This window comes from Ascaphus truei, chromosome 18, assembly GCF_040206685.1.
Source record: "Ascaphus truei isolate aAscTru1 chromosome 18, aAscTru1.hap1, whole genome shotgun sequence".
In the NCBI taxonomy this organism is placed as follows: domain Eukaryota; kingdom Metazoa; phylum Chordata; class Amphibia; order Anura; family Ascaphidae; genus Ascaphus; species Ascaphus truei.
The window spans coordinates 35433742-35455091 of NC_134500.1; the positions used below are offsets into that span (position 1 = coordinate 35433742).

At 56.3% G+C, this 21350-nt stretch overlaps 1 protein-coding gene across 1 annotated transcript in view; it reads left to right on the plus strand.

Annotated features, from left to right (window-relative positions):
• The window catches only part of HERC1 (HECT and RLD domain containing E3 ubiquitin protein ligase family member 1), a 248039-nt gene that overhangs the window by 89639 nt on the left and 137050 nt on the right, over nt 1–21350 (plus strand). The window contains 9 exon segments of the mRNA XM_075576093.1: nt 1280–1598; nt 2674–2794; nt 7962–8010; nt 10336–10577; nt 12284–12499; nt 16857–16977; nt 17466–17703; nt 19156–19349; nt 21081–21236. Coding sequence (XP_075432208.1) covers nt 1280–1598; nt 2674–2794; nt 7962–8010; nt 10336–10577; nt 12284–12499; nt 16857–16977; nt 17466–17703; nt 19156–19349; nt 21081–21236 — 1656 coding nt within the window.

Here is a 21350-nt window from a genome sequence, read left to right on the forward strand (position 1 = left end):
CCTAAACCTGCTCCCCCCTGTCCTAAGCCTGCTCCCCCCTATCCTAAGCCTGCTCCCCCGTCCTAAGCCTGCTCCCCCCTGCCCTCAGCCGCCCCCCTATCCTAAGCCTGCTCCCCCCTGCCCTTAGCCACCCCCTATCCTAAGCCTGCTTCCCCCTGTCCTAAGCCTGCTCCCCCCTATCCTAAGCCTGCTCCCCCGTCCTAAGCCTGCTCCCCCCTGCCCTCAGCCGCCCCCCTATCCTAAGACTGCTCCCCCCTGCCCTTAGCCGCCCCCCTATCCTAAGCCTGCTCCCCCCTGCCCTTAGCCACCCCCTATCCTAAGCCTGCCCCCCCTGCCCTTAGCCGCCCCCCTATCCTAAGCCTGCTCCCCCCTGCCCTTAGCCACCCCCTATCCTAAGCCTGCTCCCCCCTGTCCTAAGCCTTCTCCCCCCTGTCCTAAGCCTGCTCCCCCTGTCCTAAGCCTGCTCCCTCTGTCCTAAGCCTGCTCCCCCCTGTCCTAAGCCACCCCCCTATCCTAAGCCTGCTCCCCCCTGCCCTTAGCCGCCCCCCTATCCTAAGCCTGCTCCCCCCTGTCCTAAGCCTGCTCCCCCCTGTCCTAAGCCTGCTCCCCCTGTCCTAAGCCTGCTCCCCCCTGTCCTAAGCCTGCTCCCCCTGTCCTAAGCCTGCTCCCCCCTATCCTAAGCCTGCTCCCCCCTGCCCTTAGCTGCCCCCCTATCCTAAGCCTGCTCCCGCCTGCCCTCAGCCGCCCCCCTATCCTAAGCCTGCTCCCCCCTGCCCTTAGCCGACCCCCTATCCTTAGCCTGCTCCCCCCCTGCCCTTAGCCGCCCCCTATGCTAAGCCTGCCCCCCCCCCTGCCCTTAGCCGCCTCCTATCCTAAGCCTGCTCCCCCCTGCCCTTAGCCGCCCCCTATCCTAAGCCTGCCCCCCCCCTGCCCTTAGCCGCCTCCTATCCTAAGCCTGCTCCCCCCTGCCCTTAGCCGCCCCCCTATCCTAAGCCTGCTCCCCCCTGCCCTTAGCCGCCCCCCTATCCTAAGCCTGCTCCCCCCTGTCCTAAGCCTGCTCCCCCCTGCCCTTAGCCGCCCCCTATCCTAAGCCTGTCCCCCCCTGCCCTCAGCCGCCCCCCTATCCTAAGCCTGCTCCCCCCTGCCCTTAGCCGCCCCACTATCCTAAGCCTGCTCCCCCCCTGCCCTTAGCCGCCCCCTATCCTAAGCCTGCCCCCCCTGCCCTTAGCCGCCCCCCTATCCTAAGCCTGCCCCCTGTCTTTTGTGTTACACCTTACAGAAATCTTTCAATGTTTCCTATCAGCCCGCGAGGTGGCCCGCGGCCGGGAACGTGACAGGACTGGCGCGGGCCCGGTGGGCGGCTCCGGGCCTCGGGTGGAGGACCAGGCCTCGCAGCTGGCACAGGGGAGACGGGACAGCCGGGAACTGGCGGAGGGCCAGGACCTCTACACCGCAGCCTGTAACTCTGTGATTCACCGCTGCGCCCTGCTCCTGCTCGGGGTGAGCCCGGTGATAGAGCAGCTGGACAAGCCCGGGGAGGACGGCCAGCAGCCAGCAGCGCCGGCCGGCTCGCAGGACGGGACGGCGGCAATGACCAGGTCTGTACCGTACAGAGAAATGAACCTTTACAGAGAGGGAGAGGAGAAGGGGGGGGGATAGAGAGGGGGAGGGTGGGTAATTATGGTGAGCGACATAAACGCTCCCCCGTAATGTATATAGTGAGTCAAAACCCCACATTGTGAGCACATTCCCACGGCTCAGGCAGGTCTGCCACCTTGCCCTTCCCCATTATCTCTCAGCATACAATACTCCCACTGCAGCCAGGGATTCTGGGTAATTGCATGTCGGCACTCAGTCTGTCACTTTTTGCTTCGTTTCCCGGGGGGCGGGGGGAGTGGAAACCACCCTATTTTCCGTGCCGTGGCCCCCACGATACTTGCTGGCGAAGTTACCGGTTTCACTTCCTGGTTTGGGCCCTGTGATTTGGCAGAAGAAGCAGGTGATCGATGCCGCCGCCACGCCTAGAAACACACACTCACCAGGAAGTGGTTGTAGATTAAAAAAACTTTATTGGCTACATAAAACGGACATCGTGACAAACTTTGGAGGAGGAGGTCTCTAGTGTTTGTCAAGATGTCCGTTTTATGTAGCCAATAAAGTTTTTTTTGATCTACTGTACAACCACTTCCTGGTGAGTGTGTGTTTCTAGGCGTGGCGGCGGCGGCATCGACCATCTGCTTCTTTCACTTCCGTATCGTGGCCACGCCGGGGGACACCGGTTACCAGCCCAAGTGCTCCGCTCCGCCGACCGAGGAAGGGACCTGCGGTTACAGTAGTGAGTACTTGCACTCCGTCCCGTTACCGTTATTGCAGCTACATCCCGCATAGATCGGGTCTGCTCTCAACACCCCCTCACGGACAAGCGGCTGACCGGGTACATCCCTATATACTCCGCTTACACCATATACTCCAGAGCAGATACAGCTCACAGTAAGTGATTCCTTGAGTCACAGACGGCTCACACTATCCTGTGATTTGGCAGCCATTTTCTTTCCCCATTCGGAAAGATTTCATCCCCCCGGTAACTTCCCTGATCATTTTTTTCGGGGACCGGAGAATAGCTTTCCATCCTGCTTTTACCGTTCTCTCCCTGTGCCCCCCACCCTCCGACAGGAGCGAAAGTCTGACCGCGGAGAGGAAGGCGGTGAACACGTACCCCAACTATCGGCTACTCAAGTCCCGGAGCGAGTCTGACCTGTCCCAGCCCGAATCGGATGAGGAAAATTACACCATGGTGAGTTTCTACTTCAATCGCGGCATTGGTCCTGTGGCAGTAGGTTACTTAGAAGTTAGGTTACCTTTTAGCGGGCAAATTAGATCGTTGATCCGCAGGGGACGCCTTACAGCAGGCCTGCACAACACGCGGGCCGCATCCCCACCCCCTCCTGAGCCCACTCTGCCGACACATTGAAGGAGCGCTAGCATTGTCATGCCCCCCCCCTCTGACTGCAGAGGGTGGGGGCGGGGTCTGACTGCAGAGGGTGGGGGCGGGGTCTGACTGCAGAGGGTGGGGGCGGGGTCTGACTGCAGAGGGTGGGGGCGGGGTCTGACTGCAGAGGGTGGAGGCGGGGTCTGACTGCAGAGGGTGGAGGCGGGGTCTGACTGCAGAGGGTGAGGGCGGGGTCTGACTGCAGAGGGTGGGGGCGGGGTCTGACTGCAGAGGGTGGAGGCGGGGTCTGACTGCAGAGGGTGAGGGCGGGGTCTGACTGCAGAGGGTGGGGGCGGGGTCTGACTGCAGAGGGTGGGGGCGGGGTCTGACTGCAGAGGGTGGGGGCGGGGTCTGACTGCAGAGGGTGGGGGCGGGGTCTGACTGCAGAGGGTGGGGGCGGGGTCTGACTGCAGAGGGTGGGGGCGGGGTCTGACTGCAGAGGGTGGGGGCGGGGTCTGACTGCAGAGGGTGGGGGCGGGGTCTGACTGCAGAGGGTGGGGGCGGGGTCTGACTGCAGAGGGTGGGGGCGGGGTCTGACTGCAGAGGGTGGGGGCGGGGTCTGACTGCAGAGGATGGGGGCGGGGTCTGACTGCAGAGGGTGGGGGCGGGGTTAGTGACAGCGGAGCCTCAGCAGTGAGAGCCGGAAGTGAGGTGCCTGTTGCCAGGGCCCAAGATGGCTTCCCCCCCCTCCCCCCAGCCATGCTCCACAGTGAAATGTATAGGACACCCTCCCCCCCCCCCCCCTGCTGCAGCTTCTCCTCGGAGCTAGTGTCAGTGTGGCAGTGGGTCAGTGTGGCAGTGGGTCAGTGTGGCAGTGGGTCAGTGTGGCAGTGGGTCAGTGCGGCAGGGTCTGTGTCTGTGCAGTGTCTGTGCAGTGTCTGTGTCTGTGCAGTGTCTGCGCAGTGTCTGCGCAGTGTCTGCGCAGTGTCGGCGTCTGCGCAGTGTCTGCGTCTGTGCAGTGTCTGCGTCTGTGCAGTGTCGGCGTCTGCGCCTGTGCAGTGTCTGCGTCTGTGCAGTGTCGGCGTCTGCGCCTGTGCAGTGTCGGCGTCTGTGCAGTGTCGGCGTCTGCGCCTGTGCAGTGTCGGCATCTGCGCCTGTGCTGTGTCGGTGTCTGCGCCTGTGCAGTGTCGGCGTCTGTGCAGTGTCGGCGTCTGCGTCTGTGCAGTGTCGGCGTCTGCGTCTGTGCAGTGTCTGCGTCTGTGCAGTGTCGGCGTCTGCGCCTGTGCAGTGTCGGCGTCTGCGCCTGTGCAGTGTCGGCGTCTGCACCTGTGCAGGGTTGGCGTCTGCGCCTGTGCAGGGTCGGCGTCTGCGCCTGTGCAGGGTCGGCGCCTGTGCAGTGTCGGCGCCTGCGCCTGTGCAGTGTTTGTGCAGGGTCGGCGTCTGCACCTGTGCAGGGTCGGCATCTGCGCCTGTGCAGTGTCTGCAGGGTCGGCGCCTGTGCAGTGTCGGCGTCTGTGCAGTGTCGGCGTCTGTGCAGTGTCGGCGTCTGCGTCTGTGCAGTGTCGGCGTCTGCGTCTGTGCAGTGTCGGCGTCTGCGTCTGTGCAGTGTCGGCGTCTGCGTCTGTGCAGTGTCGGCGTCTGCGTCTGTGCAGTGTCAGCGTCTGCGCCTGTGCAGTGTCTGTGTAGTGTCGGCGCCTGCGCCTGTGCAGTGTCTGCGCTTGTGCAGTGTCTGTGCAGCGTCGGCGTCTGCGCCTGTGCAGTGTCGGCGTCTGCGCCTGTGCAACGTCTGTGCAGTGTTGGCGTCTGCGCCTGTGCAACGTCTGTGCAGTTTCGGCGTCTGCGCCTGTGCAGGGTCGGCGCCTTTGCAGTGTCTGCGCCTGTGCAGTGTCTGTACAGTGTCTGCGTCTGTGCAGTGTCTGCGTCTGCGCCTGTGCAGGGTCGGCGCCTGTGCAGTGTCTGTGCAGTGTCTGCGTCTGCGTCTGTGCAGTGTCTGCGCCTGTGCAGTGTCTTTGCAGTGTCTGCGCCTGTGCAGTGTCTTTGCAGTGTCTGCGCCTGTGCAGTGTGTCTGTGTCTGCGCCTGTGCAGTGTCTGTGCAGTGTCGGCGTCTGCGCCGTGTCTGTGCAGTGTCGGCGTCTGCACCTGTGCAGGGTCTGCGCCTGTGCAGTGTCGGCGTCTGCGCCTGTGCAGTGTCGGCGTCTGCGCCTGTGCAGTGTCGGCGTCTGTGCCTGTGCAGTGTCGGCGTCTGCGCCTGTGCAACGTCTGTGCAGTGTCAGCGTCTGCGCCTGTGCAACGCCTGTGCAGGGTCGGCGCCTGTGCAGTGTCTGTGCAGTGTCTGCGCCTGTGCAGTGTCTGCGTCTGCGTCTGTGCAGCGTCTGCGCCTGCGCCTGTGCAGTGTCGTCGTCTGCGCCTGTGCAGTGTCTGCGTCTGCGCCTGTGCAGTGTCTGTGTCTGCGCCTGTGCAGTGTCTGTGCAGTGTCGGCGTCTGTGCAGTGTCTGCGTCTGCGCCTGTGCAGTGTCTGCGTCTGCACCTGTGCAGGGTCGGCGTCTGCGCCTGTGCAGTGTCGGCGTCTGCGCCTGTGCAGTGTCGGCATCTGCGCCTGTGCAGTGTCGGCATCTGCGCCTGTGCAGTGTCGGCGCCTGCGCCTGTGCAGTGTCGGTGCCTGCGCCTGTGCAGTGTCTGTGCAGTGTCGGCGTCTGCACCTGTGCAGTGTCGGCGTCTGCGCCTGTGCAATGTCGGCGCCTGCGCCTGTGCAGTGTCGGCGTCTGCGCCTGTGCAGTGTCGGCGCCTGCGCCTGTGTAGTGCCTGTGCAGTATCTGTGCAGTGTCGGCGCCTGTGCAGTGTCCGTGCAGTGTCGGCGTCTGCGTCTGTGCAGTGTCGGCGTCTGCGCCTGTGCAGTGTCTGTGCAGTGTCGGCGTCTGCACCTGTGCAGGGTTGGCGTCTGCGCCTGTGCAGGGTCTGCGCCTGTGCAGGGTCGGCGCCTGCGCCTGTGCAGTGCCTGTGCAGGGTCGGCGCCTGTGCAGTGTCGGTGCCTGCGCCTGTGCAGTGTCGGCGTCTGCACCTGTGCAGGGTCGGCGCCTGCGCCTGTGCAGTGTCTGCAGGGTCGGTGCAGTGTCTGCAGGGTCGGCGCCTGTGCAGGGTCGGCGCCTGTGCAGGGTCGGCGTCTGTGCAGTGTCGGCGTCTGTGCAGTGTCGGCGTCTGCGCCTATGCAGTGTCGCCGTCTGCGCCTGTGCAGTGTCTGTGCAGTGTCGGCGTCTGCGCCTGTGCAGTGTCTGTGCAGTGTCGGCGCCTGCGCCTGTGCAGCGTCTTTGCAGTGTCGGCGTCTGCGCCTGTGCAGGGTCGGCGCCTGTGCAGTGTCTGCGTCTGCGCCTGTGCAGTGTCTGCGTCTGCGCCTGTGCAGTGTCTGCGCCTGTGCAGTGTCTGTGCAGTGTCTGCGTCTGCGCCTGTGCAGTGTCGTCGTCTGCGCCTGTGCAGTGTCTGTGCAGTGTCTGTGCAGTGTCTGTGCAGTGTCTGCGTCTGCGCCTGTGCAGTGTCTTAGCAGTGTCTGTGCCTGTGCAGTGTCTGTGCAGTGTCGGCGTCTGTGCAGTGTCGGCGTCTGTGCAGTGTCGGCGTCTGTGCAGTGTCTGCGTCTGCGCCTGTGCAGTGTCTGTGCAGTGTCTGCGCCTGTGCAGTGTCTGTGCAGTGTCTGCGCCTGTGCAGTGTCTGTGCAGTGTCGGCGTCTGCGCCTGTGCAGTGTCTGTGCAGTGTCGGCGTCTGCACCTGTGCAGGGTCGGCGTCTGCGCCTGTGCAGGGTCGGCGTCTGCGCCTGTGCAGGGTCGGCGTCTGCGCCTGTGCAGGGTGGGCGTCTGCGTCTATGCAGGGTCGGCGTCTGCGCCTGTGCAGGGTCGGCGTCTGCGCCTGTGCAGGGTGGGCGTCTGCGTCTATGCAGGGTCGGCGCTGTGCAGGTCTGTCTGCAGGTCAGTGCCTCTGAGTGTCTGCACAGGTCAGTGGCTGTGTGTTTGTGCAAGTTAGAGAGAGAATGGGGGGGGTAGAGAGAAGGGAGGGGGGAGAGAGAGAATAGAGGAGGGGATTGAGAGAGAGAAAATGGAGGAGTGGAGGAAGAGAGAGAGAATGGGGGAGGGAAGGGAGAGATTGGGTGGGAAGGGGTAGGAAAAGGAGAGAATAGGGGGAGGGGAAGGGAGAGAGAGAATAGGGGGAGGGAAGGGAGAGAGAGAATGGGGGACGGAAGAGGGAGAGAGAATGCGGGGAGGAAGGGAGAAAAACGGGAAAGGGAAGGGAAAGAGACTGGTGGTGTGAGAGAAATGGGGGGGGGAGTATGAGAGAAAATGGGGGAGGGAGGGATAGAGGGAATGGGGGAGAAGGTAGAGAGAGAATGGGAAGAGGTAGAATGAATAATAAAGCATCAATGGTGACACTATTAGATATCATTATAATATTCATTTTTTAGTAATGTAATTTGTTGTATTAATCATTTTTTTATGTGTCCCGGTTTTTCATTTTCAAAATGTGGTCGCCCTATGTGAGGTGCAGGGGGGGAGAGGATGATGTGTGGTGCAGTGGGGGGGGGGGGGAGAGGGTGATGTGAGGTGCAGGGGGGGGATGTGTGTTGTGTGCAGGGTGGTATTGTGTGTGATGTGGAGGGGGAGTATTATGTGTGAGGGGGAGAGATGGGGGAGTCCTCGTAAAGGCCGCCGACACTGGGGGGTGGGGGCAATGGAACAGTTGTCTTGAGCCCCAGGAAAGCACTCTACGGCCCTATCTGGTATGACCATCCTCATATCTCCCCCAGCACCACTCATCATCATATATCTCCCCCAGCACCCCTCATCATCACCCTCATATCTGGGTTGGGGGGGGGTGATATGATGATGATCTGTGGGGGGGGAGAGAAGATAAGATGAGGATGATGATGAGGGGTGCTGGGGGAAATATGATGATGATGATGATAATGATTTTACCCGTATATATACACAGATATTATATATTATTTCTTGACGCCGGTTTTTCTATTCATTCTGCACTGTTTCCCCCGCAGAGCGGAAGGCAGAGCACAGATTCGGACCTGACTTCCCACAGGAAGAGAGGTGAGAGACCTGGTTTCCCCCCTGCTCATCCCCTCCCCATCCTTCTCCCCTCCCCATCCTTCTCCCCTCCCCATCCATCTCCCCTCCCCATCCTTCTCCCCTCCCCATCCTTCTCCCCTCCCCATCCTTCTCCCCTCCCCATCCTCTTCCCCTTCCCATCCTTCTCCCCTCCCCATCCTCTTCCCCTTCCCATCCTCTTCCCCTTCCCATCCTCCTCCCCTCCCCATCCTCCTCCCCTCCCCATCCTCCTCCCCTCCCCATCCTCCTCCCCTCCCCATCCTCCTCCCCATCCTCCTCCCCTCCCCATCATCCTCCCCTCCCCATCATCCTCCCCTCCCCATCATCCTCCCCTCCCTATCCTCCTCTCCTCTCCAACCTCCTCCCCAAGCTCCCCCACCCCCCCAACCTCCTCCCCCCCCCGCAACCCCCTTTCCCCCCCCAACCTCCTCCCCCTCCCCAACTTCCTCCCCCTCCCCAACTTCCTCCCCCTCCCAAACTTCCTCCCCTACCCAACCTCCTCCCCCTCCCCATCCCTCCCCAACCTACTCCCCCTCTCCATCCCTCCCCAACCTCCTCCCCCTCCCCAACCTCCTCCCCCACCCTCCTCCTTGTTCCCCCTCCCCCTCGTTCCCCCTCCCCATCCTCCTCCCCCTCTACATTCTCCCCATTCCCACCCCCTCCCCATCCCCTTCCTCCACCTCCTTCCCATTCTGCCGTTCCTCCACCTCCCCGTTCTCCCACGCCTCCCCATCCCCCTCCTCCTCCGCTTCCCTCTCCTCCACCCTTCCCCCACCCTTTCTCACTGCCCCACCCCTCCTCCCCGCCCTGCCCCCTCCTACCCGCTCCACCCCTCCCCGCCCCTATGACGTAGCCACGATGTCCTGAGGCGTGACACGCCAGTGGCCCCAGGTCTTTGCGGCCTACGTCATGGGAGGTCATTTCCCAGCGGTGATCGCGCTGAGCGTTCTCAGTTACGCCATGACCACGGGACTGCGCTGAGGACCCAAAGGGTTAATCCGAATCCATGGCTGCGCAGGAACTCATTTTAAGGCCCCAGTCACTAAGCTGTGCTATTTCATGCCCCCGCTGCGCTGGAAGACCCCGGGGTGCCCCTTCTGGGTGTCTTCTGGTAATGTCTCATGGAATAGCATCACTACGCAAGCTGGCGTTAGTAAGGGGGGGGAAGCGGCATTTTCAATATTATTAAGAAAGTAGAGATGGAAATACAAAAAAAGAGGGAGACAGAGAGTATGGAGGGGGTTGGGGAGGGAGAGGGGATGGAGGGGGGAGAGGGGATGCAGGGGGGAGAGGGGATGGAGGGGGGAGAGGGGATGGAGGGGGGAGAGGGGATGGAGGGGGGTGAGGGATGGAGGGGGGAGAGGGATGGAGGGGGGAGAGGAGAGGGGAGGAGGGTGGTAGAGAGAGGGGGGATGGAGGGATGTGTAGAGAGGGGATGGATGGGGGTAGAGTGAGAGGGGATGGAGGTGGGGGAGAGAAAGGGGATGGGAAAGAGAGGGGATGAGGGGGAGGGAGAGAGGGGCGGGGAGGGAGAGAGAGGATGGCGGGGGAGAGAGTGGATGGGGGGAGAGTGAGGATAAGGAGGGGGAGAGTGTGAGGGGCTAAGAGGGAGAAAGAAGAGTATGTATTGGAGAAAGTGGAGAGATGGGTGGGGGGTGACCGGAAAGTTCAAAGAAAGACCTTGGGGTCTCCCTGACCTCGCGGCTCCGTCTCCTCCCTCACCCGTCTCCTCCCTCACCCGTCTCCTCCCTCACCCGTCTCCTCCCTCACCCGTCTCCTCCCTCACCCGTCTCCTTTTTCTCTCCCGACTCCCCGGCTCTAGGCCACTTGCCCCCCCTCGGCCCGTTGAGCCCCTGGAGAAAGAAGAGCGTCAAGCAAGTACCGAATGGCATGTTCCCCCTTCTCTCCGGGTTTATTTCCGGTCCGCCTCCCATGTGGCTTGTCCCATCGATGTCCAGCCCGCGTCTCCCCGTCATAGCCTGAGCTTGCCAGTGCTTTCCCATTCATCTTCTCACCGCCCCCCTGTGCACATGAAGCCCCATCGCTGCTCGAAGGGTTAAGCGAGCCCTTCATTTCAGCGGGCACAAATGACGCGGGCCATGAACGCGCTGCACAGTATAAGGGTGCCGAGCATCTCTGCGTACTCTGCATTGTCCAGGTCTTTGAAGCAGTGTCCGGCGCATGTTGGTTGGCGAGGGCCTGCACGTCTGGTTGGCTCTCCGGTGGGCATACTCGGCCTCGTTATACTTGGCAGCGCACTCGCGCGGTGTGGCCCGCCTGACCCGCGGCCGTCTCCTTTGCCTGCAGGGTCGCCGGCCGAGCCCCCCAGCGACTCCTGGGCTCGTCTCAAGCACAGCCGGGACGGCGCCTTCGAGTCGGACCTGGAGCTGGGCAGGTCCCTGGGCGTCCACGCGCTCATCGATAACGTGGTGAGCTTTGTGAGCGGAGACGTGGGCAGCACTCCCGGCTTCAAGGAGCCTGAAGAAGGCATGTCCAGCAGCCCGCAGGCCTGCGTCAGCGCCATGGAGCAGCAGCAGCTTCGGGCGGAGGTAGTACCTCATCCTCCCATCATTCGTTCTTACAGTATTGTTCTACCGCCGGCACCCGCGGTCGGGCTCGGACGTTTGGCCACTGCGGCCGTTTCGCCAATAAGATAAGTTAACTTAAGGGGTTTTAGCGGTTAGGGTAGGGGGTTAAAAACAGGGGTTTCTAGGGTAAGGGGTTAAGGTTTGTAGGGGATCAGCGTAAGTGGTTAAACTTTTTAAGGTAGGGTTTAGGGTAAGGGGTTAAGTGTTTCTCGGTATGGTTAGTATTAGGGGGTTTTAGGGTAAGGGGTTAAATTTAGGGGTTTTAGGGTAGGGGGTAGGGTTAGTATTGGGTTTTTTTAGGGTAAGGGTTTAGAGTTGAGGGTTTTTAGGGTAGGGGTTTAGGGAATTGGGTTTTAGGGTAAGGAATTAGGGTTTTTTAGGGTAAGGGGTTAGTTTAGGGTTCAGAGTTGAGGTGTTTTATGGTAAGGGGTTAAGGTTTTTTGGGTAAGGGGTAACATTGGGATTAGGGGTGTTTAGGGTAAGAGGTTGGGTTATGCTAGGATAAGGAGTTAAGGCTTTTAGGGTAGGGGATTAGGGTAAGGTTTTAGGTTAAGGTTTTTAGGGTAAGGGATTGTGTTAGTATTAGGGGTAGGATTAGGGGGTTTTAGGGTAAGGTGTACGGTTAGGGACTTACCTTGTCGGGAAGCGGCTGGCGGCGAGTGGTCCCTGCGGCAAGGTGGGTGGTGGCTAAATGCCGGCAGCGACTCGATCACGGCAAACCGGCCGCGACCAAATCTCCTAGACCGCTTGTAGTCACCTGATTGCTCTGTCGCTGGTGACGGAAGGGCAGGAGTTATCCCACTCCCGCACCGCCAGCAGCTCAGACAGCGGCCGGCGCTCCTACAGCATGGAACGCAGGACGTGCTCTCCCCCCGGCGGCTTAAACCTTCTGTCCTACGGGACGTCAAACCGTGGCACTTTCTATTGTGCTTTTTAAAGAGGCAATCCAAGCAATATCCTACATGTGTATTATTTAAAATAAATCCGTTCTGTAGTATTAGATAATACTGCATTTATTTTTATTCAACTGATCATCCGTTGATTTCTATAACAGGCTTTATCCCACCTCCCCAGCAGGGTAAGATCTTTGTAACACTTTCCTATTTGTGATCATTTGTTGCCAATGTTTCCAGCAGTTTGAGCTGCAAACTGTAACAATATCTAATGTTACCTAAGTGACATAAGGATACATTGTAGCTGCTGAGTTACCCTGACTGAAGGATTGATTGAAACTGAAAGGCGGCCATTTAGTGAACCCTGGGAAGCAGCATCTCTGCAGCTTTGGTAATTAGTTTTCAATAAAGGTAATCAAAGGCAGCGTAGATTAAAACGAAAGAAAGATTCTTTTTAATGTGCGGCCTGGGTTGCCTCTTTAAATATGGTTTTATTGTTGCTAAAGTAACCATAAAACTGTCAAAGTTGCAGTTGTACGAGGCCCAAGTTCCCAATGGCAGACGTATTTTAGAGGTCCCTCAAATATCTGGATTTGAAACGCGTTGGCTTGAGACGGAACCTTTCTGCCTCAAGCCAACGCGTTTGAAATCCAGGTAAAACGTGGGAACCTCTAAAATAGATCCCTGAGAAAGGGGCCGTGTAATAGGAATGTGTTAATGGGACAGGGTTTTTTTATGTTGTACTAAACGGTGTTCTGGTGTTGTCCTGCCCAGCTGCGGCTAGAAGCTCTGCACCAGATTCTGGTGTTGTTGTCCGGGATGGAGGAGAAGGGAAACGAGCAGTCTCCTGGCGGGCGCCAGTCACCCACCTTCCAGTCCTCCGCCCTGCTCACCTCCGTCAGGCTGCAGTTCCTGGCGGGATGCTTCGGGCTGGGCACCGTGGGGCACACCGTGGCAAAGGGAGACAGCGCCCACCTGCATCACTACCAGGTAGAGCGCCTAGCAGGGCGGGTAACGGAGTATACAAAGTAACCAGCGCACATACCTGTAGTGGCAATCTCGGCTCCTCGCAGGGGAGTAACGGAGCATGCAGAGTAACCAGCACACACAGGGTGAATCTCGGCTCCTAGCATGGGAGTAACGGAGCATGCAGAGTAACCAGCACACACAGGGTGAATCTCCGCTCCTAGCAGGGGAGTAACCAGCACACACAGGGTGAATCTCGGCTCCTCGCAGGGGAGTAACGGAGCATGCAGAGTAACCAGCACACACAGGGTGAATCTCGGCTCCTATCATGGGAGTAACGGAGCATGCAGAGTAACCAGCACACACAGGGTGAATCTCCGCTCCTAGCAGGGGAGTAACCAGCACACACAGGGTTAATCTCCGCTCCTAGCAGGGGAGTAACGGAGCATGCAGAGTAACCAGCACACACAGGGTAAATCTCGGCTCCTAGCAGGGGAGTAACGGAGTATGCAGAGTAACCAGCACACACAGGGTGAATCTCGGCTCCTAGCAGGGGAGTAACGGAGCATGCAGAGTAACCAGCACACACAGGGTGAATCTCCGCTCCTAGCAGGGGAGTAACGGAGCATGCAGAGTAACCAGCACACACAGGGTGAATCTCCGCTCCTAGCAGGGGAGTAACGGAGCATGCAGAGTAACCAGCACACACAGGGTGAATCTCCGCTCCTAGCAGGGGAGTAACGGAGCATGCAGAGTAACCAGCACACACAGGGTGAATCTCCGCTCCTAGCAGGGGAGTAACCAGCACACACAGGGTGAATCTCCGCTCCTAGCAGGGGAGTAACCAGCACACACAGGGTGAATCTCCGCTCCTAGCAGGGGAGTAACCAGCACACACAGGGTGAATCTCCGCTCCTAGCAGGGGAGTAACGGAGCATGCAGAGTAACCAGCACACACAGGGTGAATCTCGGCTCCTAGCATGGGAGTAACGGAGCATGCAGAGTAACCAGCCCACAAAGGGTGAATCTCGGCTCCTAGCAGGGGAGTAACGGAGCATGCAGAGTAACCAGCACACACACGGTGAATCTCCGCTCCTAGCAGGGGAGTAACGGAGTATGCAGAGTAGCCAGCACACACAGGGTGAATCTCCGCTCCTAGCAGGGGAGTAACGGAGCATGCAGAGTAACCAGCACACACAGGGTGAATCTCGGCTCCTAGCAGGGGAGTAACGGAGTATGCAGAGTAACCAGCACACACAGGGTGAATCTCCGCTCCTAGCATGGGAGTAAGGGAGCATGCAGAGTAACCAGCACACACAGGGTTAATCTTCGCTCCTAGCAGGTGAGTAACGGAGCATGCAGAGTAACCAGCACACACAGGGTGAATCTCCGCTCCTAACAGGGGAGTAACGGAGCATGCAGAGTAACCAGCACACACAGGGTCAATCTCAAGTGGTTTTGTTACACATGGCACAGGAATGATGCTATATATACTGAGACTATATATAGTGTATATTATAGTATTCTATATACAGTAGCGAGAATAAACAGTCTTGTTGTTATACTGCAGAACACACAGTATAGATTACAGCCCAGATATTATATATACTGTATCACAGGATCATAGCTCCCAAACCCCACACTTATCGGGTATTAATATTCACTTTGTTTAACCCCTTCACTACCAGAGGGACGGGCAATGCGCATGTTATCTCTCTGCCTCACTCCAATCAGTACCCACTCCATATCTCTCTGCCTCTCCCACTCCAGTACCTGTCCCACTCCATATCTCTCTGCCTCTCCCACTCCAATCAGTACCTGTCCCACTCCATATCTCTGTGCCTCTCCCACTCCAGTACCTGTCCCACTCCATATCTCTCTGCCTCTCCCACTCCAATCAGTACCTGCCCCACTCCATATCTCTCTCCCACTCCAATCAGTACCTGCCCCACTCCATATCTCTGTGCCTCTCTCACTCCAATCAGTACCTGCCCCACTCCATATCTCTCTGCCTCTCCCACCCCAATCAGTACCTGTCTGTCACGAGAGAACAGAACTTATATATAATAACCGGGCCAGATTGAACAAGATTAGGATATAGTAAACTGAATGAGTTTATTTCTTATGAGCAGAACAGACAATACATCAAGCAAATAACATTACAGAAATATTTACACTTACTGAGGTTGGATAATGAGATATTCAGTCGAATAGCAGCTCATTTAGTTGTTACAGTCATGACAAGCACAGGAATAAGGGGTGCAAGCAATTATATAGATGCAGGACCCCATTCCTAGCATGGCAGTTCAGTTATTGGTGAACAATTACCTTGTCCCAATCACAGGTTGCCAGGTAACGTGAGAAGCAGGGTTTACCCAGCCCCTCATTAATACACCCCTCCCCTGGTCCTACTTGGCCAGCCCATTTATAAAAAAGTATGACAAGAGGCCTGGGTGCCATTATGTCCAGTAAAATGCTTATTGGGGTAGAGACCCTTCCTGTAGGGGTGTTACATTTAACAGGTCACAATGGTTAGTGTCCATCTGTGAGACTTTGCTGCATATGCAATGAGGCGAGTCACCTCCATTGATGTCCAGGTCTTTCTCACCTCTGGCTAACTTCTCTGCAGGGGACAGTACATCACAAAGGCTTTCACGGCGCTTCCTTTGATTGTACAATTACATATCAAAGCTGCCATCTGGCAAGCTTCCAAACTTATATCCAAACTTATAGGAAAACCAGAGATAACTCATAACTATATTTCCCGTGTAGTAAATCAGATTAACAATATGTATGCGGCATGTGTTCTTGGCATAGTAAAACATATCCAAATGTCACCTTTCTAGCATAAACACATCCGGAGATATGGTTCTATGGGGTTTACATTATAACAAATACACGGTTACCTCCTATCTCCACAATGACTCGCCCTGATTGCCTCATTAACACATCAGAGGGCTCATGTGACTCGCCCTGATTGCCTCATTAACACATCAGGGGGCTCATGTGACTCGCACTGCCTTTCTGAATACAAATATGGCATAAACTATAACATGGTGAAATCATACTTTCCATTAGTATGAAGGGGTTAACAATCCCTGGGCCGCCTGCTAAAGGTGGGATTTAACTTGTGTCCAAATATCACCTTTGTAGCATGTTTAAAGCAAAAGTTATAATGTTTACACTTTATCCATTGTCAGGGATACAATACCTTTCCCCCCCTCTCTCCATGTTAATACATAACATAGCAATTAACACCCAGTACTGCTGGGGAAATACATCTAAGACCTGCGACAATTCTGCTGAAGCGGGGGAATGCAGATCAACATATACACAGATCCCATTAACCCCTCGTGTCCCGCATGATTGCAGGGACTGCCGGCTGGGTGTGACCCCTTTATTACAAGCCTGGCAGCTGCTATCATGACACTGTCCCGCTCCATATCTCTGTGCCTCTCCCGCTCCAATCAGTACCTGTCCCTCTCCATATCTCTGTGCCTCTCCCACTCCAATAAGTACCTGCCCCACTCCAATCAGTACCTGTCCCGCTCCATATCTCTGTGCCTCTCCCGCTCCAATCAGTACCTGTCCCGCTCCAATCAGTACCTGTCCCGCTCCATATCTCTGTGCCTCTCCCGCTCCAATCAGTACCTGTCCCGCTCCATATCTCTGTGCCTCTCCCGCTCCAATCAGTACCTGTCCCGCTCCATATCTCTGTGCCTCTCCCGCTCCAATCAGTACCTGTCTCGCTCCATATCTCTGTGCCTCTCCCGCTCCAATCAGTACCTCTCCCGCTCCAATCAGTACCTGTCCCTCTCCATATCTCTGCTTCTCCCACTCCAATCAGTACCTGTCCCTCTCCATATCTCTGTGCCTCTCCCGCTCCAATCAGTACCTGTCCCGCTCCATATCTCTGTGCCTCTCCCGCTCCAATCAGTACTTGTCCCGCTCCATATCTCTGTGCCTCTCCCGCTCCAATCAGTACCTGTCCCTCTCCATATCTCTGTGCCTCTCCCGCTCCAATCAGTACCTGTCCCGCTCCATATCTCTGTGCCTCTCCCGCTCCAATCAGTACCTATCCCTCTCCATATCTCTGCTTCTCCCACTCCAATCAGTACCTGTCCCTCTCCATATCTCTGTGCCTCTCCCACTCCAATCAGTACCTGTCCCTCTCCATATCTCTCAGCCTCTCCCACTCCAATCAGTATCTGTCCCGCTCTGTACCAATGGTAGTGTGTGTACCCCAGGACAGGAGCCCTTGCACCATACCGTAATAAGGCATGAGATTTGGGGGTACGCACATTGCTGTACCTCTGTATACCCCCACCTCGCCATGTCCCCACTCGAGGAGCAGACCATAACCCATCTGATTTCCTGGCAGGACGGGATCCGAGCATCGAAGCGCCGCATCCAGACGGAAATCCAGAGGGCCGTGCACAAAATCTACCAGCAGCTCTCCGCCACGCTGGAGCGGGCGCTGCAGGACAACAAGCACCATGTGGGTGAGTAACAGGGTAACAGCACCGCCCCCTCCCAGCACCTCCGTGCTCCGGGCAGCACCATGTGGGTGAGTAACCGGGTAACAGCACCGCCCCCTCCCAGCACCTCCATTCTCCGGGCAGCACCATGTGGGTGAGTAACAGGGTAACAGCACCGCCCCCTCCCAGCACCTCCATTCTCCGGGCAGCACCATGTGGGTGAGTAACAGGGTAACAGCACCGCCCCCTCCCAGCACCTCCGTGCTCCGGGCAGCACCATGTGGGTGAGTAACAGGGTAACAGCACCGCCCCCTCCCAGCACCTCCGTGCTCCGGGCAGCACCATGTGGGTGAGTAACAGGGTAACAGCACCATGTGGCAGAACAGGACGTCTCCCTCCTGGAGTTTGGGTGTATATATATATATATATATATATATATATTAGTGCTGCTGTGTGATATCTGGCGCTTCTCCCGGTAAGTGTATGCGAGTAAGAACCCTCTCCCGTTTCAGAAGCGCAGCAGCGCCTCCTGCTGGTGACGGTGTTTGCCCTGAGCGTGCGGTACCAGCCCGTTGACGTGTCGCTGGCGATCTCCACCGGCCTGCTCAGCGTCCTGTCCCAGCTGTGCGGCACGGACACCATGCTGGGGCAGCCCCTGCAGCTGCTCCCCAAATCCGGGGGGTCCCAGCTCAGCACGGCCCTCAAAGTGGCCAGCACCCGGCTGCTGCAGATCCTGGCCATTACCACGGGGTGAGCGGCCCACGCCAGCAGCTTACGGGTTACGTGGGTATAACGTTTCATACCACCATCCAATAGAAGAGGAAACATCCCGACTGTTATACAGAGACCCCCGTGTGCTCCCGTAATATTCCCCCTTCCCACGGGCAGTAGGGGCTGCTGTAATACAGGGGCTGCTGTAATACAGGGGCTGCTGTAATACAGGGGCTGCGGTAATACAGGGGCTGCTGTAATACAGGGGCTGCTGTAATACAGGGGCTGCGGTAATACAGGGGCTGCTGTAATACAGGGGCTGCTGTAATACAGGGGCTGCTGTAATACAGGGGCTGCGGTAATACAGGGGCTGCTGTAATACAGGGGCTGCTGTAATACAGGGGCTGCAATACGTGGAGTTATTCCTGCCAAGCTCACCTCATATATAGAGACTGGACTTCTAAAACATCAAATATTAGTGTGTGTGTGTGTGTGTGTGTGTGTGTGTGTGTGTGTGTGTGTCTGTGTGTGTCTGTGTGTGTGTGTGTCTGTGTGTGTGTGTGTGTGTATATATGTCTGTGTGTGTGTATATATGTCTGTGTGTGTGTATATATGTCTGTGTGTGTGTGTGTGTATATATGTCTGTGTGTGTGTGTGTGTGTGTGTGTGTGTGTGTGTGTGTGTGTATATATGTCTGTGTGTGTGTATATATGTCTGTGTGTGTGTGTGTGTGTATATATGTCTGTGTGTGTGTGTGTGTGTGTGTGTGTGTGTGTGTGTGTGTGTGTGTGTGTGTATATGTCTGTGTGTGTGTATATATGTCTGTGTGTGTGTGTGTGTATATATGTCTGTGTGTGTGTGTGTGTGTGTGTGTGTGTGTGTGTGTGTGTGTGTGTGTATGTATATATATATATATATATATATATATATGTGTGTGTATTTATGTGTACAGATGCAGCGGCCGTTATTGGAACACTTCACGCGGTGTATACCTCGGAATACCCCTGTCATGGCGCGGGATTTCTTCCAGCCGTCCCGCCTCTAGACGCGAGTGCGGCGAGTGCAGAAAATGGCATTTAGTGTTGTGGTTTTTAAACACCTGACACTGACACAGTAGCACAGTGCTGTACACATCGCAATTCATTCATTTCATCTCCGGGGGCCCCCTAACTCGTGACATAAAGACCCTCTGAAAGGGGCACCGATGTCTCTGCGAAATTTAAAGCTCCCGCGTCACACGTGGGCCAATAGGAAGCTGAACCGGATGACGTCACAGCTTCCTATTGGCCGGCATGACGCGGGAGCGTTGAAATTCCGCCATTAAGTGAACCCCGCTAGCAGAGCGGCTACCGGCACCCACTACGGAGGTCTGTATCTCCGGAAGCAGGGGGTCCCCGGAGCTGAAATGAATGGGGTTCTGCCTCGGAGATCCCCTGCTTCAATCCTATGTTGAATATGGCTTTAATATGGAGGTGTCCTTGGCCGCTGTAGGACGTACGCAGACAAGCTCAGCCCCAAGGTGGTGCAGTCGCTGTTGGACCTGCTGTGCAGTCAGCTGAAGAATCTGCTCTCCCAGGCCGGGGTCCTGCTCATGGCTTCCTTCGGCGACGATGATGATGAGGAGGAGGAGGAGGAGGGTCAGAAGGGCGAGCTGACAGGCGAGAGCGAGAAGAAGGATTTCAGAGGTAGGAACACCCGGGAGCTTCCCATACTGTGCTCGTTCATACCCAGGCCGGTCGTAGCTTTCCTGCATCGGGTTCATGGTCACTGTGCACATGGGTAGGGGGCTTTGTTTCAGGATATCCCTGCTTCAGCGCAGGTGGCTCAATCAGTGTCTCAGTCTGAGCCTCCTGTGCAGAAGCAGGGATATCCTTCAAACCTGACCTGTTGGTGGCCCTTGAGGACTGGAGTTGGCCGTCCCTGGTATAGTGGTTAAGTTGTTGGCGTTGAGTGCAGTGTGTTAGAAAAGCCTCCATTCGATATAATAATCAGGAAACCTGGTTCAGTTAAAAAATCAGCATTCTTTATTCTTTCTTCAATCAGCTTTCATGTAGCAAAGATACATATTATAAGATACATCTGTATGGCTTCTGTATCTAAGAAGGTAGCTTATTAGATGCTTCTATTCCATGTAACATGCATCTTAAGATGGTAGAAGGTAGTAATGTATTATTAACATTGCACCCTTCTTATACACCCAGAACAAAGAGACATGAATCACTCCCTGGTCTTAGCTACAGTAACTAGACTAAATGACGCACTCGTTTCTCATGAAACTAAAACACACTGATTTTCTCAGGAAGATAAAGAACTAAGAAAGATATATATCAGAGCTAGGAAAGAGACAGACAGCATGAGACAAGAATCCCAGGGAATGTTTAGATCACTAGACAAACCTAGGAACGGCTATAAAACAGGGTCACACCTTTCAGAATGTAAATGTATAGCTCATATAATGTATGGGAAGCCAGGAAATAAATCTTATCGCCAAAAATGTCCTGTTTCAAGCTGCCCTAAAATCCTTCTGAGAAAACCAAGTTATAAGGAAACATTTTAACCTTTTGTGTGTTGAATATATATTGATATCCTACTTAATATAGAATATATATATACACAGTGCATAACTTCTGCGGGTTGGATTCCCACAAACGCGGTTACTTTTATATTTCTGTTCTGAAAATGATTAAGAAATTAAAAAATAAATAGCCCAAAAGAAATGGAGTCAAAGCGCTTTCAAAGTACAACAGAATATTATATTTCTGACTACTTTATAACTGCAGTCACACCCCTTATATCCTCTCCGTGCAAAGCCTGACCCTAAATAATCACAGCCATAGCCCCTCCGTGTAATGTGTCACGTAAAAGCGGCCATTTTTGTAACTTTTTTGTATAGTGTTGAAGCAGGGGGTCTCCGGAGCTGAGCCCTGTTAATTTCAGCGACGGGGACCCCCTGCTTCCTGAGATGCATACCTCCGAATTAGGTGCCGGGAGCCGTTCCGGCTGCCAGGGTTCACAATATGGCCGCTGTTGAAAGTTTTCGCGTCCTGCGAGCCAATAGGAAGCTGTGACGTCACGCTGCGACTTCCTATCGGCCCATGTGACGCGGGAGCTTTAACGCCCAGCGTGATCAGCCGGAGCGGCTGCCGGCACCTTGTTGAGAGGTAAGTATCTCCAGAATCGGGGGGTCCTCGGAGCTGAAATTAACGGGGTCCAGCTCCGGAGACCCCCTGCTGTCTTGGATTGCTCCTTGAACCCTAAAATCACAGCCATTACCCCTCTGTGCAATGCGGGACCTGTCACCCCGGAAAGAAGCCGTTCTCTTACACAGGGAGAGCGTTTCCCGCGTGCAGTCTGAGTGGGGTTAGGTTACCGTGTCGCCTGCCCTTGGGGTGAGCAGTTTGCCCTCTCTCTTGCAGCCGCCCTGCGGAAGCAGCACACGGCAGAGCTGCACCTCGGGGACTTCCTGGTCTTCCTGCGGAGGGTGGTGTCCTCCAAAGCTATCCAGTCCAAGATGGCGTCTCCCAAGTGGACGGAGGTGCTGCTCAACATCGCATCGCAGAAGTGCAGCTCAGGTAGGAAGGAGCCCAACTTCACCCGAGCTGCTGATCTCTCTGCAGGGCCAGTACCTTTTACTGGACCAGCATGGAAATTACACAGGGGTGTATGCCTTCTTTAAAGGGGCAGTC